Genomic DNA, 27,179 nt, shown 5'->3' on the forward strand with positions numbered 1-27,179 from the left:
GTCTGCGTTACGCTACAGCTACTGCGAAGCGGCAGCGCTGATCGATACGAATGTGTCAATGAGTGAGGCGGCATGAAAAAAAAATCGGATCAATGTGGTGGAAAGTCAGTGCGGCCAGATAATCTATAGGGGCGCATGAAAAAAAAACTATGGATTCTTCATGAAATGAATGAGGTGTACATACAGTATCCACAATCCACTCAATAGGCAGATGAAGCAACAAGGAAATAATTTTCTCCCGGTTTTTTGTAACCTATTGACGACAGCGCGCTTTTCCGCGTATTTGGCGCGGCCCATGTCTTCATTTTCCTGGTTTTCCTGGTCAATATTGTTTATAATATTATTTGAAGATAATAAACGCATCAAGCCGAAGAAACTCTCTAAAAATACCAGGAAATCATAGAAAAATAACAGATGAAAAGTGCTCGTCGGTAAGCCGTACTGTCGTCAAAGGAGGAAAAGCCTAACGTTTCCTAGAAACCAACACTGTAACCGGATCAAAACGACCTGAAGCATGATTCGATTGCGTAAGCGGCGGCGATTGCGAAGTGATGGCAGTCAGTTAGCGGCTGCGATCGAGGTGTGATCCCGTGCTCGTCCCTGCACTTCGAATGCTACCAGTGAGGGTCCCGCCTTGATCGCAACCGCTTGCTCCACTGCGTCACTGCGCATGCAGCCGCTTATACAACCGCTACAGGGATTAGATTGTTTTGGGTCGACTTTGAACGGGTTTTACTGTGAGGGGAAAGGATACGATAATGAGAATCCAGGTCCAGAAGACGTATGGTCGGGTTAAAACGACCTGAGGCGCGATACGGTGCATCCGTTTAGACACCTGCACCGAGATCATGGGACGTTTCGACCGGACTCCGTCGTGGTATTCCGACATTCAAACAATGTAAAAAAAAAGTGGAAAACAAATAATAATATAATGCAAATAAACATTAAAATAATATAAATGTAAATATAAAAGTTGAGAATGACAGTTTTAGATCTTAGTTCTTCTGATCTAAGGTTTATTTTAATAATCTCCTTTACATTCATAGATACAGTCTTTAGTAATACTGTAAATTGTTTTCGGAGAAAAGAAGGAAAGCAAAACTAATTTGTAAGGAATTTTAGGGGTATATTATACATTATATTATTATTTCATTTCTATGTGCAATTTTGAACCGTAGAATACTATGGAAGAAGGAAATTCTGGAAAAAAATGGAAATAATGAAGGTAAGACACGGTGGAAGCGAAATGGACTAGAATATTGACACGGCACAAGAAATCTGAGAAAGAAAAATCCGTAAAACACTGCAAAGAGACACAGATGTAATGCAAAATGTAAGTTGAGATAGAATTTCGTCCAAAGGTTATTCATATGAAGAAGAAGAAGAAGACGAAGAAGAATTCCAGTCAATAGGACCGGAACATAAGCACAAAATGGAAACAATAGTGCATAGTTGAGAGAGAATATCCAGGATGATGTATCGGTTTGATTTCGCAATCTTCGTTCTTAGAAAAAAAGAAAAAGATTCTCAGGCAACACAAACACGTTCTCCAACATTTATTGGAAATGTTGATGAAGGAAAATTTAGGGAAAAAGTGAGTGAGAATAAGAGAGAAAACGAAACATTCCATATAGATCAAATCAAACGGATGATAACAGATTGTGTGGAATATAATGGGCGTAATAAATAAATAAATAAATAAATAATGATTTGAATTTTTCAGGAACGTTAGAACTATCCGTTTTAAATACAACGTTATGCTAAATTCCAATGTAACGCTCTACAAATGCGATCAATCGCCATCAATGTAACACCGTAGCCGGATAGGGATAATAGCTGAACGGGACCCGCTGAAGAACTGGACATTGAGGCGAAACGGGGGGATCGATTATGTGTTGTGGGGGGAGGGGGTGGGGGTACGGGGCTGCGGGGATATTCGGCACTATGCAAACGCACACGATCGATGAGTGAACAGTGTGGCTAAACACGCTGAGAATCATAAACAACAAGCTGAGCGTTCAAATCCCAGAAATCCGTTAAGCAGTTAAATTCGATTTTTTTTATTTATTTCATTTACTATTTTTATTATTTAGCATTTTTTATATTTTATACGTATATTTAAATATATTTCATATATAATATTCATATTTTTCACTCTTATTTCTTACAGCTTTATTTATTTTAATTTATTTTATGACCACCTACTATTCCTCTGCATCCTTAAATTTGACTATTTACATCAATATTGAAGTAAAAGCCTTCGCTCTGCTGAAAAATTTAACTCATTTTCTTTCAGTGACAAAAAGAAATGAAAAGGAAGTTTCTGAAAAACTGTCGTCAAGCTCTGGAAAGCGATTTTCTTTCTGCTATGGTTTGAAATTAATTATTAAAATTAAAATTGAAATAAAAAGTAGCCCCGCTAAAAAAAAATCCGACTTATTTTCTCTCTGTGAGCAAACCAAACCTAAAAAACGGTCCCCAAGCTTTGGAAGGCCATTTTCCTCCTGCTATGGGTCCTAAACGAATGAAAGTTATGGGAGTTACGTGCTATCCTTGCAGATTTATTATCTCCTAGGAATGTATAAGAACTGGAATGTCCTTCTTCACAATTTTCTTTTATTTCTCAGTTGTTTTTTTTTCCATCAAAAAACAATGGATAAGAAATATGTAGTGTAAACATAACAAATATTAAATTCACAAATACAACAGAACCTGTTTTATCGATAGACTTTGCTTTATGGATTTTGCCTTTGTTGTAATAGAATAATAAGACAATTTACGTCAGAACATTGACATTTTTCAATGTCTACAAAAATGTATCCTAGGCAACCGCATAACAATCTATTACACAATAACCAAGTTGGTTTAAATTGGAATTCTTCATGATTTTTGAGAGAAAAAAAAAGAATTATGCTGTTATTTTGTTACTACATACATATAAGTGCGAATGAGGAGAGGTCAGATACAAAAACTGGTTGAATGAGTCAGATAAAATTGCGTATTTCTAAGGAATCACTAAGAGAATGTGTAAACAAGAAATTTCGTTCATTGGCTGGTGTGGTTAAAGACATCGCCCCATCCCAGATCAGGCAGGAATCTAGGGTGGTGTGGGTTTCAGGTGGGTTATGCCTATACGGGATCGTGGATATTGAGAGAAGGGTGATTCCGTTAATTTCTTCCTAATTGCTGTAGAAAACGGCTCGGAAGATACGGCTTCGAACGTTCCGGCGCTCTATTTTCTACAACGAATTCGATTGGAGCGCGCCAGCCTTGGACAAGCGCCGCATCTTCCGGACCGTTTTTTTACGGCAGTTAGGAAGAAGTGGACAGAATCATCATCTCTTCATAATCTACTATCCCGTATAAGAACGCTCCCCTGAAATCCGTACCACCTCAGACGGGATGATGCCTTTAATAGAGGGTTACAACTAGAGTTCTGGAGAAGGGTCTGTGTCAAAGTTCCAAACAAGAATAAATAGATTTTCCTAGAATCTGCCTCCAATTTTCTGCATGCTGTGAAAAGGAGGAGCAAAGCACAATTTTTCGTACGAATATTTAACTTTTTCTGCAAAAGGAAAAATCGCCGAAAATTACGCTTGAAGATTTATAGTTGACGTCGAGCGCGTCGAGTTGCGTTCAACTGGGTGAGTTCAATGCATCTTCAATTATGCTCATAGCAGAAGATGGGCTAATCGTGGAAAGAGGGCACGTTGCAACAGGCGTCACACACACACACACACACGCACTCTCATCATCGCGGTTAAACATATTTGGGCCCGACTATAAATGCAAAATTTATTTGTACACGAATTATTTACGAGGTCATCGCACTCACGCGCACGCGGATACGGTACGATAAATCAGGAACTGCCTGAACTTTGAGCGGTGTTCATATCTTCAAGAGAAGTTCGTTGAATTTGGAACATTTCAAAGAAAGTGCACTCATAGTTGTAGGGAAAAAAAAAACGCATCAACCATGAAATCAAAATAAGTGCGTGGTGCACCATTTTGCAAAACGTCGTGAAACACTCGCAACGAACAGTCGTTGACAAACGAAATTAACGCATACCACGTTACGTTTATTTGTGTGCACTTTAGCGAGACACAAAATAAATTGTTCCCGTTTTGTGTATCGCGATGTCCTTAAACAATACGAAGGTCAGGCACATGAAAACACTAACTACATTTTCCCCACCACCTGCACCAACAACTCAAGTAACCTGTTGCTTAGTCATCAAACACTCACATGCACATACATACACATACACATACTGTCTCAGTCTTTCTTCCTACAAATTGAGGCAATCATTCTCGGATGGGAACATCACAAACACTTCATCTTTCCTTCAGGAAACTGTAATGGTTTATTTGCAATCGATACGAGGTATGGCAGCAAATACGTATAAAATTACAGTACGAAATAAAATATAAAATAATATAACATGTTATATTATAATAAGTATAGTAGCAAATAAATATAATAATATAATATCAAAATAAATGAAATATATAATAATATAACATGTTATAAATAAGTATAATAGTAAATAAATTGTTTGTTTCCAATCCACACAGGGTAAATAGCAGATACATGTGAAATAAAAGTAAAAATAAATAAAATATGTAGTAATATAACATCTTACAAATAAAAAAAAATAATAATGTAACATTTTATTAATAAGTGTAATAGTAAAAAATATAATAACATAATATAATATAATAGATATAGTACAAAATATAATATATAAAATAGTCAAAATAAATGCATAAAAATTGGAAGAAGTACAGTAAATACCACATGGTCCCTTAATATCAAGCGAACAACGCCAAACACAGTAATAAAGATATTATTACATATATTACCTACGCCAAAATCCTATACAGAATTGATCCATTCTTGAATTTATGTAACTTATGTGTAAGTTAAATTATTATGTGTAAAGTAAATTGTTATGTAGATTATTATATTAAAGTATTATATAAACTGTTTATGTGTCTTCTATTTCTTGTATATTCTTTTTTCTGTCTTTTCACTATGTATTTACTGCATTTATATCGTACTTGTCCTAGCCACATCTTTTTTTTTTCTTGGATACACCATGGAGCATAACAAATAAACAAATATTCGAGAACAGTGCTATAATTTCCCTAATTTATTGAGAATCAGTCAAGCGGGCGGAATACCACTCAGAATGGTTTTAATATTGAATTCCAGAATAATTCGATCAAATTCCTGTTTAATCATAACTTAATCATAGCCCACTTTAAAAAAAAAGATCAGTTTAATTTCTCTTAGAATCAGTTATTAGGGAATCGTCTAGGGGAACTAAATGGAGAACTCTTCTCCACACGTTTAAGCTACATATATTCCAAATTCATAAAATAATAATTGTATTTTGGATTCGAAAGGAAATTTGTTGACGACGGAAACAAGGTGAAACATCTTCAATCTTCACCTTTTTAGGTGGAGATCCCGAAAAAAAGCCTTCATTTCGCAGAAATTCACGCAAACCTGCAATTGTCTTGCGCAATTTAGGGGAGACGGGATTGCGCAGAACTAGATATTCAATTATGGGAGTTTCAAAGAACTCTCCGTTCTTAATATACATTTCATACTGTATGATTTCACTAACATTCTATATTTTGTACTGAAAATTGTATATTATTCTTGCTATGACTTGGAGGAGTCATTGTTCTTCGAGGATAAAAATTTTATATTTAATTTGTCGCCTCTCTGTATACTAAAAGAGGTACACAGGGGTGAGAGCGACAAAACTAGTACCTAAATAAACAAAAACAATAATTTTTCAGCAGAAGAATTCACTAAGTGGTATGTGAATGGGAATGAGATGATGTTTACACAACTGAGTCAGAATGTAAGGAACGCTGAACGAAAAAAAATTCTTTGTTGAACAAACTGCAATCATTCATGGAATTCATGCAGAACGGGTGAGAAATCCAGAAATTTCTGGCTGTTTTTCATGGGTATTGGATCGTCGCTTATGCTTCCGGCAGGAGAACGTGAAATTACTGACTGCACATTTTTAACGACTGAACCTATAACCATGTACAAAGCATTAAATTATTCACATAACGCTCAGAAAAAAATTTCGTTAGCTCTTGATTGAAAACGTGGACGTTTCAGTCATAGGAAGCATGCAATTCCAAGTACTTCATTATTTTTTCAGATATTTTTTTCTTCGAAATCCTGTTGAGAAAATAATCTATGGCTGAAAAAATGCAACTGGTCTTTCTTCCTCTTTTCTAGCTCATCCATTCAACGATGGCCAGCACTAGAAATCAAACGGATTTAATTGAGCGCTCGAACGGGCGGAATCACCTCCACGCCCGCCGATGCAGCAGCATCCATGATGTTCTGCGAGATTATGTACGAATGAAAGCGCAAATGCAACCGGTTCGAAAAACGCTAACGAAACACGTGAAGTCGACGTGAAGATCAAAGTGGGAGCAGAAGAAAAAAAATAGCTTGAAAAAAAAGAACTTTGAAAAAAAAAATAAGATCAGCTGTATTCATGAAGGATTAATCTCGCTCAAAACGAATACGAATGGAAATTCTCAGAAGAGAAGCGGTAGTTCGTGCTCTTTTCGGATGTAAACGGAAAAATATCATGGGGACGACTGCGATGCGATGCGATGCACCTCACCACGCACAGCTGTCACCTCCCGAACCACCACCGTCACCTCGTCGGCAAGGACGAGTTACGACCACGCCTCCTCTCACGTCTACGACGCTTTGCCGCGAACAATAACACACGAAATGTGGATGCGATGTTGGAAAAGATGCGCCTCGCAATGGCTGCTACAGGTCCGAAACAGATGAAACTCGCTCGTACCGCGACGTGGATAAACACCATCCTTTTTGTCGAGCAATGTCAGGCGTTTTTTTTTTGCGGATGTGTTCACTGCTTATCCACAGCAAGCAGCTACAGAAGGAATCTTAAAGACATCACCCCACGATTCTGAGGTGGTACGGATTTCAGGTGGAGTATTCCTATCCGGGATAGTAGATTACGGAAAGAGGGTGATGCCGTCCATTTCTTCCTAATTCCCGTAAAAAACGGCCGTGCAGAAGGCTGGCGCGCTCCAATCCAACTCGTTGTAGAAAATAGCGTGCCGGAACGCTCGAAGCCGTATCTTCCGGGCCGTTTTTTACGGAAATAAGGAAGAACTGGACGGAATCACCCTTCTCTCCATAATCTACAATCCCGTACACGAATACTCCACCTGAAATCCGCACCACCTCAGATTCCATCAGATTCGTGGGGTGATACCTTTAAGCCGTCGTTGCCAAAAAAAAACAACTACCTATGACGACACAACGATACTCTGGAAATCATCTACGAGCTATTAGGGGGAAAAAAACCCGGTTGATTTGCACGTAAGCGGTCATGCGTCGTCGCACCATAAATCATCATTTTCGACTGTACTGTACATTACAGACAATGTTCAGGGGAACTGTCCACGTTTTCAGATCTCCCCCACGTGGATATGTAGGTGTACTATACAATGAACACCGTGAAGAAGGGAGGAACGAAATAAATGCCTGCACAAATCCAATGATCAAACGACAAAAAGAACTCGAGGAGTTTGTCAGTCAGTTTGCACGACGAAGCAACTCTTTACACCGTTCCAATGATAAATGGAGACGTACTGAAGTACTGCAAAACGCATGAAGTTCCTTACAGACCAGTTTTCTCTTTTTTGGAAGAAGATGTCGCATTGATTCTGATCTTCGATTTTCTTGTTTTATTTACTTACTTCATTTACAAATAAGGATGTAAAGAGTTGCTTCGTCGGCTAAATCGACAAGTCGTTCTTCTTCTTCTAAACCTAAACTTTGAAAAAAAAATTAAACTGAAGAAAACTAAACCGAAGTAAGGCTGAACTAAAGTGACTAAAAGAAGCAGAAAGAAAATGAAATAATACAATAAAATAAAATAATAAAGTAAGCCTAAGCTTAAATTTCTGAATTCGACTCGTGGGCACTTTTTTTTGGTTTTCACTGTGCTATTGGCAGTTTTTAGGCGAGAAAGGTAGCACTCGGAAGCATCAGTTAGCACGACGAAGCAACTTATTACGCCAGTAGAATGACATGAGCACGTATCAGAGTAGTGCAAAACTCTTGAACTTGCTTGTAAACCAGTTCTCTTGCAAGAAAATGTTGCACTGATTCCAACTTTTGATTTTACTTAAAATTACTTGAAGTAAATTTTACTCTAAATTCAATACAACACTGCTGTAAAAACACTGTTGTTTCGTCCGTTGAACTAACAACACTTCCTTCTTTTTCTGAAACCAGGAATTGTGAACAGTTTTCTTTTCGGTGATCATTGTGATGTCGGTAAGGCTAGGCGAATGAGGTAACACATTACTTCATATGTTTGTGTGTGTAAAATGTAAAAGTTCTGACATGAAAAAGAATGTAAAAGAACATGTGTTGTGACATGTAAAAGAAAAAAAGCGCCGTCGAGTGCCCCCTACAACTACATTTCCCTCCAATCTCCTTAACATTTTACAGAAAAACCAACAGCGGAAAAAAAAGAAAAAAATGAGGTGGCTTACTCCTAAGCATTCCATCGCCTGCCGATCAATATTTGAATAACCATGGAATTAATGGCGCAAATAGAATGAATCAGTTTCCTGATGATTTATATCGCATAAAAATTCTGAGCAAACATCGCCTGCACTTTGCTACCAACAATCTTCCGGTGAAGTGCAGTTGGGAGGGGGAACTCAGTCGCGTTCTTATTTCTGGAAGTAACTAACTAAATCAGTCGGGGTCGTAAACTCTAAGCATCAGTCTTAGAGGACTATGGCATATAAGCTAAAGTTACTAGGAGAAAAAAGAAGGAAAAGTAAATTAGACAAGTCCGATACCAATTTATCGATCACGGAGAGATGAAAGGCTTGGTTAGCACAATAGCGGTTACGAATCATCGACCGTGTGGACTTCTAACCCGCCCCCAAAGTAAAATAGAGTGCATCCAGAAAAAGGAGCGCGGTTGATTGCCCCATCCACACAACTACATTTTAAAGGCATCACCCCACGAATCTGAGGTGGTGCAGATTTCAGGTGGAGTATTCGTATACAGGATGGGAGACTACGGAGAGGGGGATGATTCCGTCCATTTCTTCCTAATTGCCGTAAAAAACAGCCCGGAAGATACAGCTTCATTCGTTTTGGCGCACCATTTTGTACAAGAGGTTCGATTGGAGCGCGCCAGTCTTGTGCGGCGCCGCATACTCAGGGCCGCTTTTTACGGCAATTAGCAAGAAATGGACGGAATCACCTCCCTCTCCGTAGTCTCCCATCCCGTATACGAATACTCCACCTGAAATCTGCACCACCTCAGATTCGTGGGGTGATGCCTTTAACCATCATCGCCATCTACAACTTACATCCAACGAACCCTTTCTTCCACAAACGTCCAACCGAATCATGGATTTGAAACAAGACTCACACTGCAACAATCGAAAAATTCGAAATCGCTCTGCCATTTTCTTCTACTGCTTCCAACGGATGTGGCAGGAGACAGTACAAGTGCTCCGCAGAACTTTAGCTCAGCTGCGACCTCTAAGCTGTAAGCCAACCGGCACCAATACGTTTAGAATAATCCAAAAATACATCCCCAATCATCTGCAAGCGATTGGGAATCGCACCGCATCGTAAATGCTTTTTAATTAATCGCGATTTTGCGCCATGTCACTAACTACAAATCTACTATGCCCTATACTATGCTCATGTATGATTTCGCGACAGTGACGATCCTCAAATCTTAGAATTCTCTTCCGCACAGATTTCATTGTGATCTGTAAGTATGCACTTACATTGTGTTTACATTTGTGCACACTGTGAAACATGGAACGAAGGTAAAAGATCGCGAGTGAAAAAAAAATCCAGATACAGTTTTTTGTGTACGATTTGGAGTACCTTTACTGTAATACGAACAGAGCAATTAATCATTTGAATCCTAACAGACTATGTAGTGCACAGAACGAAGACACAGATAACAAGGATAGGGTAAAGTTTAGTTGGAAGAGGAGGAAGGGGGCCCCTCAATCGCGCTCCTATCTCTGGATGTAAGTAACTAAGTTAGTCAAGGTTCTAAAACCTAAGCAATAGCCCTAAAGGGCCTATGACATGTAGACTAAACCTACTAAGAGGAAAGGGAAGATGTAACTTCCAGAAATAAGATCGTGGTTGAGTGCCCCCATCCCCCTCTCTGTCCCAGTTTTCCCCTCTGGGATTTTTTGGTATACTGAAGACCAAACGAGAGTTGTAACTGTATCTATTTCTACTGGGATTTACTAAGGTTATCAATCGAGAATACATCCACTTGTTGGATAGAATTGTTGAATGTAGATTATAGAAGTTATCATATCATTAGAAAAATCATTTAACTTAATTCATTTTTCACGAGAGTTAAAAATTAATGAAATCATTCAAGGAGAATTAGCGTAAGCCATTAGCAAGCAAATATTCGTCGAACGAAGTGCACTTAGGCATCATGTGCAAATTATGGTTATTGAAGCGGTAAAGGGAGTATACGAGGAAATTGACGATGTTGGGATCTCTCCTTACAAAAGTATGGAGTTAGAGGTGTAGATCATAAGCGGGCGCGAGCGCTCAATTCCTCCTGATTGTCCTGAAAAATAGCGTTGGGGATCGGATTTACCTGCACGGCATGTGCTAACGCATCGCATCTGCCAGCAAGCGATGGAGACAGCATCAGCAGCGCGTTGATTGTTCGCGGCAATGTGGCAGTCAGTAGACGTGGCATGTTGCTAGGAGCCTCGTGGGAAAATTTGGTCACTGAGGTCGTATCCGATGCCGTTTTTCAGGAAAATCAAAGAGGGTAGGAAGGAATTGAGCTGACTGTGTTCTTTCTCTCCCCTCTCTACACCTCTAATCCTATGTTTTTGCGAGGGGATCCCGACATCGTCAATTTCGTTGCATGGTGCTTTCAACGAAAATCTTGAGCATTGAAAGAAAAAGAAAGAAACAAAATTCCATCTTTATGAACCATCTAAAAAAGTTGTCAGAGTACTGATTTAAGGGTAATGAGAAGAGAGTAAGGAAGGAACGTACATAAGTGTAAAGTAAATGGTTGAAGCTTTTTTCTGACTAGCTGCAGCATATCTTCTCGGATCTAACGCTCCACCGTTCCTGCTTTTATCTATCGCGTCGACCATCAACACGCCAGATCGGCTAGTCGAAATTGTTGAATAGAAAACTGTGTAAATTTCTTGCAAAGTGCAGAACAAATAACCTTCTGCGTGCAGAGTACATTTTTAAGGAAAAAAAATCAGGAACAGGGGAATAACGGATTTGTGCGGCGAGTACAGCGTGTAATCGGCAAGAGGCTCGGCTGCGACAACTCTGTCGATGGCTCTGAACCGCCATAGTCGGACCAAAGAGTCATTGTTCGTTTTCATCTGAGATCAACGACTTGCTACCGCACTTATCTGCCACGACATAAACACTGAAATAATGCTACCTCCAGAAATCACTCTATAAGCTACATATGCGTTCGTAAACTCATAAGCCTGAATTGAAGGCGAACACGTCGACGCATCCATCCCGAGCGGATTGACGCCAACCCGAAACATTTTACCCCTCTCTCATTAACCTTAAAAGTAAAGTCACAAGGATAAGGTCACTGGCGCATCAATCCACTTGGGATGCACCAACGCGTTTTACTGGAATTCGTAATCGTTAAGGTTTTGGAACGCGTGTTGGCCTATAAAATGACTTGGAGGGGGGTAGCCGATGTGTCATGTCAGTTGTTTATCCTTCCAGACAAGTCTGGTACCAATTTATCGGCCCCGGAAGGATGAAAGGCTTGGTTTGCACTAAGGCGGTTCCGAACCCTCGACCGTGTGGATACAATGGACCCCTAACCAACTGCCACACCGGCCCCATCATTTATCTTTAAAGGCATCACCCCGCGGATCTGAGGTGGTGCAGATTTCAGGTGGAGTATTTGTATACGGGATGGGAGACTACGGAGAGGGAAGTGAATCCGTCCATTTCTTCTTAATTGCCGTAAAAAGCGTCCCGGAAGATACGGCTTCATTCGTTTTGGCGCACCATTTTGTACAATAGGTTCGATTGGAGCGCGCCAGTCCTGTGCGGCGCCGCATCCTCCGGGCCGTTTTTTACGGCAATTAGCAAGAAATGGACGGAATCACCTCCCTCTCCGTAGTCTCCCACCCCGTATACGAATACTCCACCTGAAATCTGCACCACCTCAGATTCGTGGAGTGATGCCTTTAATTTTGACTATTTACTTGCGGTTAGACTAACAACAGTAATCTTATGGTGACATTCGCATAGAACAGCGATGCATAAAAAAGACTGCAACCAAAGACGCGAATCCACTAAAGGAGCGCAGAAGCTCCGTTTCAAGGTTCAATTTTCAGCGTTTTTCGAGAAGTTTGGAAGGACAGTCCTTGAACTAGCTTGCAGAAAGCTTCTTACATCACTTAAGCAACTAAAATTGCCAACGTCAATTGTTTCAGATCGTTAAATGAAGGGAAATTTGTCCATAAAGTAAGTAGGTATTCTTGCTATTTATGTTTTATTGCGTAGCGTGATAGTGTTGACTTCTTTTTATCCTATTTCAATTTTTTCATTCGACTAATATGGATTCTATGTGCCCATAAGGAACTTCATCCCTTTAGGTGGATGTGTGATCTTTTTCTGAACAGCTCTCCAGGTGCATCACTGCCTTCTTTGTTCGATTTTGGAAATGATCAGACATTTGCGCTAGTTGAGTTTTGAGTTTAAAATTTGAAGCAATATTAACGCTTTGACGACAACGTAGTCGGCATGTGGACTACAGTTTTTTTTTCTTCGTTTTTCTAAAATTTGATTTAGCTACATTTTCAATTTATTGGTCACTTTTTCTTCTCGATTAATTAAATCAGACCTAAACGAAGCTATATACTGCGTGGTCTCGGAAAATATTTTATGTTTTGAATTTCATTGATAATAATAATAATAATAATAACATGTGGGGTGCAGCCACGGACGAAAAAAAAACCCTTTAGTCCACGAACGAAAAAAAAACCCCTAGTCCTCAATCCCTCATGGCTAATTTTTCCCAAAACGTCTCTCCAATTGTCGTTAACGCGTTAAAGCTGTAGCTATAAATTGTTCAGAAAGAACTCTATTGCTCCATATCTATACTCGGCAAATGAAAAAAAAACACTAGTTTTGCCAGAAAGACATCAGACCTTCGTCCGGTAAAACCCGCGGTCTTGCGCTGAATCCCTTGTAGAATTTCTGCTGTCTACCGTGGGCATTTTAGCGATAGGTTATTTGCTCAACTTCACCTGCACTCCGGAAGCCGGTCACACGCTGCGCCATGCACCGCACGTCATGCGAACACTTAGGAATCAAGCTACTTTATACGGAGCTGCTCGCACCATTTTGCGACACATTACTTCCTCAACAATTTGTACAAGTATTTTCGGTGCTAAGGTAGTTGGCCGAGGGCTCTCAACATTACTCCAATCGAGCTGTACTAAAAGTGAACTTGGAGCGGAAAAACTCGTTTCTAAAGCACAAAAATCGTTTTTAAAGGCATAATCTACGATTCCGGAAGATGCGGCACGTGCACAAGGCTGGCGCACTCCAATCGAACTCGTTGTAGAAAATAGCGCGCCGGAACGCTCGAAGCCGTTTTTACGGCAATCAGGAAGAAATGGACGGAATCATCGACCTCTCCATAATCTACGATCCCGTATACGAATTCTCCACCTGAAATCCGTACCACCTCAGATTCGTGGGGTGATGCCTTCAAAGGCATCGAATCGGGGGTGGTGTGGATTTCCGATGGATAAAGGCTATATGTGGTCCTAGGTTGCAGAAGTGCTCATTTTTCCTCCAGTTGCCGTAACCCTCCTCCCTCCCCCTTCCTCCTCCCCGCAAGATGCGTCGTAGAAAAACAGCATTCTGGAACTCCGAGCGTTCCGAGACGCTGTTTTCTACGACGAGTTCTATTGGGCCGTGCTACATTCTGCACGCCTCACATCTTCCGGGCCGTTTGTTACGGCAATTAGGAAGAAATGAGCGTTATCCCACCCGTTTCTGCAATCTACGATCTCGTATAGTCTTTACCTATCGCAAATCCATACCAACCCAGATCCGTGGGGTGATGGCTTCAGCTGTCAAATGCGGATCGCAGAGAAACCATCTTTGAGGCCATTTTTGGTTTTTTTTTCGTTGGAAGTAGAATACAAGCTAACACTTAACTATTCACTTTCATCGAGTCTGTTTGGGGAGTTTGATGAAGTTAAAGCGCCAGTAGTTCCAGCTCTATGTTCCTTTTTCTCTTAGTTACTTTAAATAGGTAAAATGTAGTTAAGGTAACGAGGGCACTCAGCAACGCCTTCATTTCTGGAAGTAAACAATTAAATCAATCCCCTCCTCCTCCTTCCCCATTTACATTTTCCCCTTTATACTACACGTCATGGATCCTCTGAGACTAATGCTTAGGTTTAGGGAGGCTATTCAGTTCCAATGATGAACTGTCGATCGATGAACTATTGCCTTCTCAAATGAGAAGGCCATTTGAGAGATAAGAACGATTTTTGTGCCTTAGGAACGAATTTTTGCGCTCTAAGGGCAGTTCTAGGACGGTTCGACTAGAACAGTGTTGAGATCTAAACATCTGAACATTGAACAATTCAACTGATATCTCTCACAGGAGAGATCACAGCCGGTTACTCAGGACGCGATGTGCGTGACGCGTTCACCGGCCGCAGAGAAAAGGTTAAAGGCATCACCCTACGAATCTGAGGTGGTACGGATTTCAAGTGGAGTATTCGTATACGGGATCGTAGATTATGGAGAGAAGGGTGATTCCGTCCATTACTTCCTAATTGCCGTAAAAAACGGCCTGGACGATACGGCTTCGAGCGCTCCAGTGCGCTATTTTCGACGAAGAGTTCGATTGGAGCGTGCCCGCCTTGTTCACGCGCAGCATCTTCTGGACCGTTTTTTACGGCAATTAAGAAGAAATAGACGGAATCACCACCCTTTCCATAATCTACTATCCCGTATAAGAATACTCCACCTGAAATCCGTACCACCTCAAATTCGTGGGGTGATGTCCCTAAGGAAGGACCAAGGAGAATCTGTGCTCTTTCTCAAGAAGCAGATCGATTCCAGACACAAACTTACTGTTTTTACATTTGGAAAACTCACGTGACGTTTCCATGTGGGAGGACCCGTGTTCATTTCTGCGCGAATGTGTTTGTGTTTGCAGAGTGCAGCCTACAGGTCATTCTTCACAAGAGCGTGTAATCAGAAGAAGAAATGGTGCCAACCTGCCCTTTCGATTTCCCCCGAGATCACAGCTATTGTCTACTCCATTCTGGTAGGAATAAGAGGTAGTAATGGAGCAGACAATAGCTGTGATCTAGTCTGCAGGCTTGGTAGAATAGTGATAGTCTGCAGGCTTGCGGAAACACTGATAAGAAAGCTCAACTCCGATGGAGTGACCGAAACCACAGGGAGGGCAGCGTTACATCCTTCAGAGGATCTCCTCACATTGCTTCTGAGTGTCTCGAAAAACAGCGTGGGAAACGGCCCTCGAGTTCGAATTTCCCTACGAGACACCTTATAACGGGTCACCCCAACATACGCACCGTTTCTGCAAACGAACGGACAATAATCACCGAGGTTTGTGCTGAAGGCTATTCAATTAAAATCAATGGGTATGCTGCTTAAGGGGAGTAGGTGTAGCGCACTCGGTCGGTAACAGGTTCCGCTGTCTGCACGATCGTTCGGAGGTTCGAATCCACTCTGGCTTAAAAAGCACTTTATCCATTCGAGGTCGATAAATTGGCAACAGACTTGTCAGGAGGATGAAAAGACTGATTTGACTCACCGGCTAGCCTCTGCAAGTCATTGTATAGGCCGGTTACACGTCCGCTAACCTCAAACGATTCTGAAGTGAAGTGAACGTGGTGGCGCATCCCAAGCGCACTGATTAACGCCTGACACTTTATCCTTTTACTCTTTACGCTGCTGAAGGAACAGACACGTATACAAAGGCGTCATATGGTTCCTCGTAGGAAAATTCACACCCGAAATTTGCTTTCCCATGCTGTTTTCAGGAGTGAGGGAATTAGGAGGAATTGAGTGTGAACACTATCATACTCATGAGAAAAACCCCTAACCCTTTCTTTTCGTTAGGAGATCCCAGCATCGTCAATTCCGTGGTCGATTTTTGCTACCATTAACTGCCGAGAAGGAGAACGACTGTGATGATGATTTACATCCAACTTACGTAACACTTGCATCGGAAGCTATTAATGAATAACTGACTATGGAAGGGGAGGAGATTAAACTCATCCAACGTCATCGAACTAAAGACAACTAAAGAAGATAAAGAACTGAAGACAATGGAGTGATGCACTGCAGGTTGCTGAAAAACTGTAAAAATGCATTGAATGTCTACTGCTGAAAAGCAGTAAAACAATCACTGCACTGACACTCCTCGTAATCAACGACAAAAGGACCAACCCAGAAAGTCGAAGTCGAAAGTTCCACCACTAAATTCTGAAGAAGAATTCGGACCCTACACCCTCGTAAACCTCAGTTCTAGGCGTATTGTCAAGAATTTCTATCCGTTCGTTGAAATCTATTAACAACGACAGAACTCGAACCTGCAATCTTGTGTTCCGTGGTCGGATGCGTCAACCATTGTTCAATTTCTGTGAAAAGTAATTTCTCTTCAGATTTTATATTTTTTACAGATCGATATTGAGTAACTGAATTATAATGGGGTCAAAAAGACATGAAGCTCGGTGCAGTCATTTAAACGCATCCCCCCACGAATCTAGGGTGGTGCGGGTTTAAGGTGGGGTCGTAGATTATGGGGAGGAGGATGATTCCGTTCATTTCTTCCTAATTGTCACAAAAAACGCCCAGAAGATGCGGCGCGCGCATAGGGCTGGTGCGCTCCAATCGAATTCGTTGTAGAAAGCAGCGCCCTGGAATGCTCAAAGCTTCATCTTCCGGGCCTTTTTTATGGCAATTAAGAAGAAATGGACGGAACACCCCACATTCGTGGGGTGATGCCTTAAGCGGCAGCGCTCGAAGGTTGACGATGGAGCGTAACGGTTCGGATCGCGAAGGGATCTTAGCTAGCACCACTCTCAGCTCGATCCCAACCGCTGGTTCCACTATACCACTTCGAGCATAGCTGTTTGTGCAAGAGCACCGAACATCAGGTCGTTTTGACCTGGCCTTGTAATGATTGCCGACATTCGATACAAATGGCGAAAATTGTTCGTGGTCAATTAACTGTCGACCAAAGTAAAAAAATATACATATGAAGAATTGATGTGGAAAGACATCGATTGTAGTAATTTGTAGTGGGGCAAACACAGAAATTGATTCAGAAAGAGAAACTCGCATAGGATGATTTATATCCCGATTTACACCTCAATTAAATAAGATGCTCACATTCTTCCTGAAGTTGACTGTTGTTTGAAGACTGCATTGATTTCTCTTCCTCGTAAATGATACTATTTCCGAAAAGAACTTTAATGTTAACATTTTATAGGTAGCCGGTAGAAGCAAAATTGTGTGGCTTGCATTGTGGTCGTGGAATTGCGTAGGCCATCTTTCAAACGGTCACAAGAATTTTTCTCGCTATAACTTGCGGACAATATGATTTGCTGATTTCATTCCTGTGAGTGACTGAGTGGCTGGCTGACCGCTATACCATATTTATTCTCACATTAAATTGCAGTGATTTTCTGTACTGGAAATTCGTCGTCAATCCTACAATCCTGGGTCCTATTCTCGTTCGTCTATTTTTGTTTCTGTTTGCTGTACAGGTTATGCCAATCCGCAGCGAACTAAAGAAGGCAACGGTGAATTCTACTTTACTATCGTTTTTATTTCCTAGAATAAGCGACCAGTTGTTGTCAAAACGGCGCAGCTTCCACAAAGAACTATCGACATATGAATAATCGTCAAAGAACGAACCTAGGTCTTACCTTTTAACACAGGAGCGTGGTATTCATGAGTGTACACGTTCTAGAGGGAAGCATAGGGCTAAATTTTTCCAATTATTTCTCCTTTTTAGCTATGGAATATCTGACATATCGAAAAAAAATAGAGGCAAATTGTCCAAGATGATAGTACCAACACTCATCTTTCTATAAAGATTTTGAATGCAACCAATTCTTAGATATCGATTTGTTTAATACCATCATAAGAAGGAGATTTAGAGTTTCGACTAGTATACAGCTCTTTTGACAGAACGCACTGTTGCTGGAAACATAACTTCTTCTTAAGTGGATAAGGGAAATTATCAAATTTTGAAGATTAAAGACATCACACCACGAATCTGACATGGCGCAGATTCCAGGTGGAGTATTCGTATACGGGATCGTAGATTATGGAGAGAAAGGTGATTCCGTCCATTTCTTCCTAATTGCCGTAAAAAACGGCCGGGAAGATGCGGCGCGTGCACAAGGCTGTGGCGCTCCAATCGAACTCCTTTTAGAAAATAGTGGGCCAGAACGCTCGAAACCGTATCTTCCGGCCGTTTTCTACGACAGTTAGGAAGAAATGAACAGAATCACCCTTCACTCAATAATCTACGATCCCGTATACGAATACTCCACCGAAAAACCATATCACTCCAGATTCGTGGGGTGATGCCTTTAACATTATTAGAATGTTGATTACTTTTAAAAAACAACACAAGAATAGCTCACAATGCCTCGACTACGAACATATTTGTTTCAGCAAATTTTCCGTTGTTAAGAACCCTACCCTTTTCTTTTCCCCTCTTGTTCTTACACTCTTTTACTTATCGAGGTGAACTTTTCGAAAATAAAACGTTCCAATGTAGAAATCTCAGGCCTTTTTTTTTATTCTGGTGTGATGCCGGCGCACCAGCGCATGCGCTTTCGCTTCTGTCCTGCTCTAATCGAATGGGAATCATTGTGTATGCAATGGATTTTGGTAAAGACGTTCACCAAGACAAGAGCAACAGAGGGGATTCTGCTTGAGATATGTCTAGTAGGATTTTACACTAGTTGCAAAGTACATCTTTTTTTTTTCTAAATTGGCTGTCGAAACTCTAAGATACATGGAACAGAACAAGATTTGGTCGATCAGGAAGTGTAATACAAATGTGTACCCCGTAAAATTCTGTTAGATCTCAACCAGAAAGTCTTTTTTTTTCTGAATTTATCAATATGTAGTGCCCGTTATTTCTTGCGCACTCATCCTTATTACCGACCAAGAGCTACTATTTCAAGGTAGATACGCTTCGACTTTCAGACTCAAAGATGTTGCGCTTGGAAGTGCCTTTGAATATTCGCCACGCTAAACACAAACTCTGGAATCTAATTAATTTTCCTTACCATATCCTATTGTTTACGATACCTTTGCAAATTTTTGTCCTACGGATAGTTGTGTCACGTTCGTTCCGACACAAATGTTCTGATCTATGCGATCAGATGGGGTTAGGAGCGATATAGCGTGGTTGTAGTTGTGGACCAGTAGTGCTGTTAGAAACTACAGTTCATGGACATGCAGCTTCAATGCTTTCTAATATTTATTTTATTTACAGGCATCGGAGTGTTCGAAGGAGCTGCGCGATCTATCAGACGACGAATACAATCAGCTACTAGCAACCGTTGCTAGCTGGCCAAAAAAGGTGTTTGTTTCGGTGCGATTCAGCTTCTTCCCATATTGTTTCATATTTTTATCTTTTTTCACGATATTTTATGGTATATAATAGGTTTCCAGTAGTTTGTAACTTGGTTGTCTAGTAAGAAACACATTTTTTGAAGGAAGGAGGCGAGTAGGGAGAACTATTAGTACACGAGTCATAGAAATGATATGAAATCATTTGTCACAGGGAACTGAGGAAGCATATGGTGGAGCTCACAGGAAGTACTTAGAGTGAAACTATAAGTTATACGAGGAAACAGCTGTTTTAAGAAGAAGTTGTATGCTGCCTTGATACGGAATACACGAAAAAGATGTTATGTGTATAATATCTTAGTTTTCCGGTAATGGAGCAAGATAAAGGGTAAAATGTAGTTAGTGAGGCGAGGGGGGAGGGCACTCAGTGGCGCCATTATTTCTGGAAGTAAATAATTAAATCATTCGTAACCCTGAGGGCTAAACATTAGTCTTAGAGGATCTGTGACATGTAAACTAAAATTACTTTTAACTCTTAGTAAACTAAAGTTACTAAGAGGTAAAAGTAAGTTAGAGCGTTGGGGAGGGCAGTCAGTGACATGCTTATTTCTGGATGTTCTATCTTTCTTTTTTCTCTTAGTAAGTTTAGTTTATATGTCATGCTCTAAAACTGATGCTTAGCTCTTCGGGTTCCGAGTGATTAAGTTGTTTGTTTAGTTAATGATTTAGTTATTTATTTAGTGATTTACTTTCAGAAATAAGGGCGCTTTATATTTTACCCCACTACGGAACTAGTACAGAGTTGAGAGTAAAGGATTACATTCGCTACCACCTGTTCTCTGCTGATATTATTATAGGGTGTATGTGACTAACACTATTGTTTTTTGTGGGCACCTTTCAAGCTTAAACGTACTTATAGTCAGATTGAAACGACATGAATCAGGGTGCAGTTGTGTAACCGATTGCGCTCGAAGCGGCGCGGGGGGGGGGGTGGGATTTGGGGGGGGGGGTTAACCAACCCCGGCGGAAAAAAGGGGGGGAAAGGGTCCTCACTCGATCCTAACCGCCACGCTTCACCGCATCACTTCGAGCCCAACCGCTTAAGCAACCGCACCAAAAATTCTGTAACAATTAACGGTTTCAGGAACATTGAAGATTATGACAATAGTTGTTTGTATTTAAGGAGTCGGGGATTCTCTCTGCCGGGGCTGGAGCCGGTGAAGTGAAAAGTGGCAAAAAATTAACTCCAGCCGCTCAATCTTGTTTGAACAAGATATATAACGAAGTTAGAAGCACTTCTACTGGTGAGCACGCGCTAGGTGAGTTAATATCATCCTAATGTTCTTATGAAACCTTAGGTTTTCGTTATAATTCGTTATTAAACCCTAGTTTCCTTATTGGGTGAATGAGGAGGGAAATGAAAGTGAAAAAAAAAAACAAACCAATGTTTCTTTCAGGAACGAATTCTTCCTTTGACGAAGAGTCTCCATTCATGTCGAGGAGGATTGAGGCGCATTCTGCCTTCACTCCAACAAAAAAGAAACCGTGAGTTATTCAAAAGTGCTTAGTTAGATAAGTAATCTTCAATTGTCCTGGGTTTCCGCACCGTTTCCATTCATTTCACTCATTCCTATCCTAGAAGTTTGACAGATTTCACATGCGACGATGTTGACGAGATCCGTGTGTTGTTGTCGGATCCATTGGGTACAGTCGGGTCAAAATTACTTGAAGCTCAATGCAATTGCGTAAGCGGTTGCGCTCGGAGCGGCGCGGTGGAGCTAACAGTTGGATCTATGTGGAACCATCGCGAACTGCACGATGGGTAGCGCTAGTAAAGCATCTCCTAGATTCTAACCTTTACGCTCCATCACAGCGCTTCGAACGTAGCCGCTTACGCAACAGCGCTAAGTTTCATGTCATGTTGACCCGTCTATACGATGAGAGGCTGCGGAAGAGATTTATCACATTAGTGCCTCGGTGAAAGCAGTTGGCTAACATTCCACTCACTGGCTATCAAGGCAACTACCTTTTGCTCGACTAACGTTCGCAGTATAGAACTCGTACCTATGCTATCATAGGTCTTGTTATGAACCCATAGTTTTCTTTTGAGTCAACAAAGATTGGAACGCAAGACGGGCGGTTTTTCCGGCGAATGTGTATGGCACTGGACACACTATAGTTGTGCTTCATACAAGTGGAATCTAGACAAATTTCATTTTGCTTTTGAGGTTAGGCTCCGTATAATGTTCTTGATACGTGCGTGAGAGTGATATTTACGTGCACACTTAGTATAAATAAGTAGTAGGTATTTGCCGAAAAAGTACAGCAAACATTGTACGGTTGTTTGGAAGATTCTCCTCTTTGTCATTCTCTCAATAAAATCAGCCCGTGAGGTATATCAGTTCGTAGGAATAAAAGATTTGAATACAACAGCTTCGTGACTGCTTCATTCTCAGTGTGAAAAAAAACTTCAATTTTGCTTTCAGTTGAATAAAGTTGTGAGCGGCACATTTTTTCTGAGAAGATTTCTGCAGCAGGAGGTTTTCATTGTGTCGATCTTTTTTAAGTGCATTCAAGACTTCTCAATGTGTTTCCGAATTCTCGTGCAAGGCGGCTCTGCCTGTCTGATGTACGATGCATTCAGATTAAACCCTTTTACACCTCAAAAATTTCTTCGGTAACTCCTGAATTTCGATGTTCGTTTATCACTCGATGCTTCGAGACGCTTCAACAACAGATTCGTAATCTCCTGAGAAGCAGGTCGTTGTTTAGCTCCTCCACAGCTCAGAAATGTTTACAATTAAGTATCTCCATCCCAAGTATTATAGACACAACGTTACCTTTAACGTACCTCTCTTGAGGAAGCTTTTCTGAAAACCGAATGTACTAGATCTTCTGTCGATATCCACATGAAGTTCTTTTGTTTTGTTTTTGTACGACGGCTTACTTAGGTAGTTGTTTCAGAGTGCGTTATGAGAAGGAAGACATGAAATTCATTGATGAAGACAAGTGAGTGTCCAATCTAAAATGCTGTATTAAATTCGCTTTCCTATTTTCTTAATTCACGTTTTCAGTGACGTCGAGATGATGGATCTAAGTGGATCGAACACAACGGCTACTCGTACTTTTATTCGTGGTAATCGCGAACACACGGCTACTGAATACACAGATCCTGACGTAGAATTGGGATCGTCCCAGTGTGTTGATGATAGTCGCCTTCGCGTCCTGAATGGTTGGAATGAGGTATTGTTATGAAATTACAAGAATTCTTCAAAACTCATTCTATGCTAGACACAGTTGCGTCAAAACGACATGAAGCTCGGTGTAGTTGTGTTAATTTGCGATGGTTCCACTCGATTCCAAAAACTATTCTCCACCGCACCGCTTCGTGCGAGCCGCTTAATTTCATCGAGCTTCATGTCGCTTTGACCCGACTATATAATAATAGGAATTATTCAGCGAATCGTTCCTTGGGGTGAGAGTTGAGGTGGCGAGTCTAGTGAAGTAGTAAGTAGTTTTGCAGCGTTTGTACGGTTGATGTTTCGATACTTCCTTAAGTTAATCACGCCTTACATCCCATTTGGTTCGATGGATTGGTAACGAGCTTATCTGAGAGGATAATCTGGAGGTCACGACATATCCATTTGATAACCTTCTGTAGTCTGAATTGAAATTGACTGTCTTGACACATTCCAAAAAGATTCACCAAGAATTAATTCATTTATTAACATAAAGCGTATACATTGTATAGTGTGCGACTTTCCAGCTCAGCTCTGAATTTTTCAAAAGGAACAGTATTCATAGAAGCTTGCAGATGTTATTCAGAAACGCATTGTTTGCTTATTTCTGTGGATACCGTTGCCAACGTTTAGTCATCCCGTTCAATTTGACGGGTACCTAGTAGAATAAGCAGCCGCCCGCTACTGACTGCCATTAGAGTATGCTAATGCATACACGCAATTTTTTCTCCTCCAGCGCCACGCATCCCGTTTCGCAGCAATGGTACGTAATGAAGCGTAACGAGATTTGCTAAAAATTTGAAATTAATAGTAAAAATTGGGTACTTCTCATTTGGGTAATCAAAACTGCACACAATTTATGCATGATAAGAACGAATAAGTTAGCAAAATTTTGCGCACTTGAGCGCTAGGTTGCAATACTACTCATCGGCGATCGCGATTATTGTTGGGAAGAAATACAGAAATGTTCCGTAGCTTCAGATGTCGAGAATTTCTCTCATTGACAAGCTGCTATGTTGACAAGTCAAGTCAATTCCTCCAGTGTTTAAGAATGTGTCACTGAGAAAAACTCGCAATTCTTACTTCCATCCATTTCGCCACTAACTGAAATATTGTATTCCTCTTATTATTTCCTATTCCTTTCTATTTCTTATTCCTATTATTCCTAGTCTTCTTTGGTGTTTAAGCCAAAAAAAAAAGAAAGCTTGTAAAGCCCTGCGAAATACGTTTTATTTGCCTATTTCTAATAGATCTCGATTTTTATGGGAATAATTCTCCAATTTTTCTTCAAGTAAGTCTAAAAACCTTTGTACTACTTTCCAAAGTGTATACTTAAGATTACGTCGTGCTTAGTTTTGCGCATATCCACCTCTCTCTATCCACCTCCGCTGCTCCAAATTCCATTTCTGTAGTCTTTCCTTCTGGCCCTCAGCAGGTACAGCGATGTGTATGATTGTTAATGCTGGTCCTGTTTAATGCTGGAAACAAAGCTGAGGTCCCATTACAGTTATACGTTAGCATAATTTTCAAATTATTATTAGTATCTTCTGCGCTTAACGAATTTCAGCAGTATATTTCTAGTTCTATACTAATTTAACATGTTCACTGCATTTTCCTTGGTCACGTTTATAATTGGTGATTCATTTATCTTTAGTAGGCCATGCATTTCGCAATGTGAATGTCAGGGCATTTTTTGACATGATGTGTCACTTTTAATTCCATGTCGATAAATGGGCGTTGCCTCTCTTCGTATTTTATTCTCGCTTTTTTAGAAAGCTCTACAGCGCAGCGGTAGACTTCTTAGCCAATCAAATACAATACTTGGACCTCGTGAGTTTTAACCTTTCAAACTTCCAGCTTTGATAGCTAGCCTTTTCTTTACGATCTTTTTTTGTACGTCGTTCTCCTACTGCAGTTATTGAATTGATTTGCGATAACGCCACAAAAAGTTTTTTTCCTCACTGATTGTTTTATAGTAATTTTTTTTTGCTTTGGCAGCATATTCGATTGCGTGTTGCATTGACGATAACAACGTTTCTGGGTAGAATTACCTGGGGTTAACTTATTGAGAAGTTTTTGTCCTATGCTCCATATATCAACACTAATACACGCTTATCGATGTTGTTTCCAGCTGTTTTTCTTTGACGGTATCGTTATTTACACTAAAAGTTGTGATTTCTTTCATTGCAGACAGCGGTGGTTCTTTCTTTCCGATAACCTCGTTCGATGATGGAACCGATGTGATTCCAAATCTAACTACTGCGTATGAGATGCCACCACATTCTAAGTCACTACTTCCGACTCCTCATGAAGAATTGTCAAGTCCAAACACGGATACAGTACAGCAACCTGTGAGTTGTTTCGATGCTTCCTTTCACTACTTCCGATTTCCGAAAATAATTGTCTCTGAGATTTTCACGTGTTTTTATGTGTACTGGTTAGCTATTGGACAAATAGTAACCGCAAACGCCCTGGAAATTAAAAAAATTCTCACCGAATGATTCTCAAAGTGGGACCAGTCTGGATTTGCTTGGATGAGCTTACAACTTAACTTACATTGAGTTGATTTGAACTGTGTTTATCAGCGGAACATTTCACCATAGGTGAGTCATCTCGGAAAACTCGTGCGATAAAATTTCATCTATATTGTTATTGACGGTGGACACAATATGCTATGACAGTAGAACAACACTGTTATAATAAAATGTCACCTTTTCATCAACGCTATTTGGAGAGATGGGTCGCCTATATAATTTATATCATCATTATGAAAGAAAGAATAGTAAGGTAGGCGAAAGAAGATACATCCTATACGCATTGTTCCTCAGAGCTTAACTGAATCCTACAAGAAGTCAATCTTCCGTGCACTACTAGTATTGAGATATTGCGAGGAAATGTTTTACCAGTAACAGCAAAGTCCGTGTTCTTGTAGTGTTACACTTCGTTTTCTTAGACGTTGTGCATATTACCTTTTATTATTCTATTATTTGGAATTTTCACCGCTCTTTAATTCATTACATTTCCATTTCAGCCACCGAAATCTTTATTCTGTAGATTTTCTTTAGGAGGAAGTCAAAGTCGCATCAAATTCCGCCTTATGGTGTGAGAGGTTGATATAGTGTGCCACTACTAATATTTCACTATTTGCTTAAGAATAAGAAGCCGGATATTTGCTAAAACAACTTAATATTTTGACGAGTGTACAACTCGTTGCATCTCTGCCTCTTTTTTTTAAGGCTACTGTGTTTTCCTATTTTTTTTTTTCTAGGGGAACCTGTTGCATGTTCCTTGCAGTGAGTTTCCAGCAGTTGCTATTTGAAATCTCATCCTCTTCTCTTTTTTTCTTTTTTTCTGGAGTAATTTTTTCCACAAAAAAGTTTTCAAAAAGATAAAGCATTTTGAACTTTTCTTTAAAATCTCCAAATTACATTCTGTTTTTCCCTTATGCTGACCGAGAAGCTGATAAGTTGTACTATTTTGGTAGAGTTGTTCGTATAGATGTGGCAGTCGTTTTCTCCTGACACCGGGTGTGTTCAACTTTTGAGTCCATAATCTGCTTTAAATTCCACCGTTGCTGCTGGCGCATAGCGGGTTTTTCTAGAATATCGAGAAGCTGTATGTTTTTCTCTGCAAAATACTTCTCGTGTTTTCCTCTTCTTTTTTGTCACAATATTTTTTTTCACTCCGTTGTTTCCAATGATTGACCATAAGTACTTCTAGCAATGTTTAATTCTCTATTCCACAGCTTTCTGTTTCCGCATTTGCATGTGCGTCTGACGCACTCCCAACTCGCCACGTTCATTCAATCAAAACAACGAGAAATTTCCCTGTTCCCCGGTTTCACTGGCGCGGTATGTCACTATCGGCGAGAAATTTATGTCAAGGTTGTCTATACCTTTGGATAGACAACGATTTTGTTTTACATTTCCATAGGAACAACTATTTAGTTACAATAATGGTACTTTTGTGCTACAATTTCACATTCAGACCACACATGGCTGCCTACGACACCCATTAAAATCGGTATCGATTGATCAGTGAGAACAAGAATGCGCTGATTCTCCCAAAAACAGCATCCGTTGAAATTTTACTGCTGGATAAGTAAAATAAACCTGCACAAGCTGCTTGGTGTACGATCAACGAAACACCAATTTATACATTCTCGAAACTGATTTGCTAGATTGAGGACGGCTAATTGTCGTCTTTATTTATTGCACTACACACTCAAGTGC

At 40.4% G+C, this 27,179-nt stretch overlaps 2 protein-coding genes across 4 annotated transcripts in view; both read left to right on the forward strand.

Moving 5' to 3' along the window:
• Positions 1 to 6,566: 6,566 nt before the first annotated feature.
• Positions 6,567 to 6,770, forward strand: RB195_009092 (uncharacterized protein; the record flags this gene model as incomplete). Its single annotated transcript, XM_064195928.1, has 1 exon — positions 6,567 to 6,770. One exon carries the CDS (start codon positions 6,567 to 6,569, stop codon positions 6,768 to 6,770), a length of 204 nt encoding a protein of 67 aa, XP_064047073.1.
• Positions 6,771 to 15,278: 8,508 nt separating this feature from the next.
• RB195_009093 (uncharacterized protein) overlaps positions 15,279 to 27,179 on the forward strand; it is a gene marked incomplete at both ends in the record, with an annotated part of 52,540 nt that continues 40,639 nt past the window's right edge. Inside the window, 10 exons of one of the 3 annotated variants that reach the window (XM_064195932.1) lie at positions 15,279 to 15,407; positions 17,659 to 17,732; positions 17,793 to 17,916; positions 19,632 to 19,730; positions 20,892 to 21,027; positions 21,166 to 21,253; positions 22,673 to 22,717; positions 22,783 to 22,951; positions 24,720 to 24,777; positions 25,138 to 25,298. In XM_064195932.1, coding sequence (XP_064047074.1) covers positions 15,279 to 15,407; positions 17,659 to 17,732; positions 17,793 to 17,916; positions 19,632 to 19,730; positions 20,892 to 21,027; positions 21,166 to 21,253; positions 22,673 to 22,717; positions 22,783 to 22,951; positions 24,720 to 24,777; positions 25,138 to 25,298 — 1,083 coding nt within the window. Of the gene's footprint in view, positions 15,408 to 17,658; positions 17,733 to 17,792; positions 17,917 to 19,631; positions 19,731 to 20,891; positions 21,028 to 21,165; positions 21,254 to 22,672; positions 22,718 to 22,782; positions 22,952 to 24,719; positions 24,778 to 25,137; positions 25,299 to 26,934; positions 26,989 to 27,179 lie in introns of those variants that run through there. The other 2 variants (XM_064195931.1, XM_064195929.1) reach the window with 2 other exon arrangements.

The sequence above is a fragment of the Necator americanus genome, chromosome III (genome assembly GCF_031761385.1).
Source record: "Necator americanus strain Aroian chromosome III, whole genome shotgun sequence".
NCBI classification, from domain to species: Eukaryota; Metazoa; Nematoda; class Chromadorea; order Rhabditida; family Ancylostomatidae; genus Necator; species Necator americanus.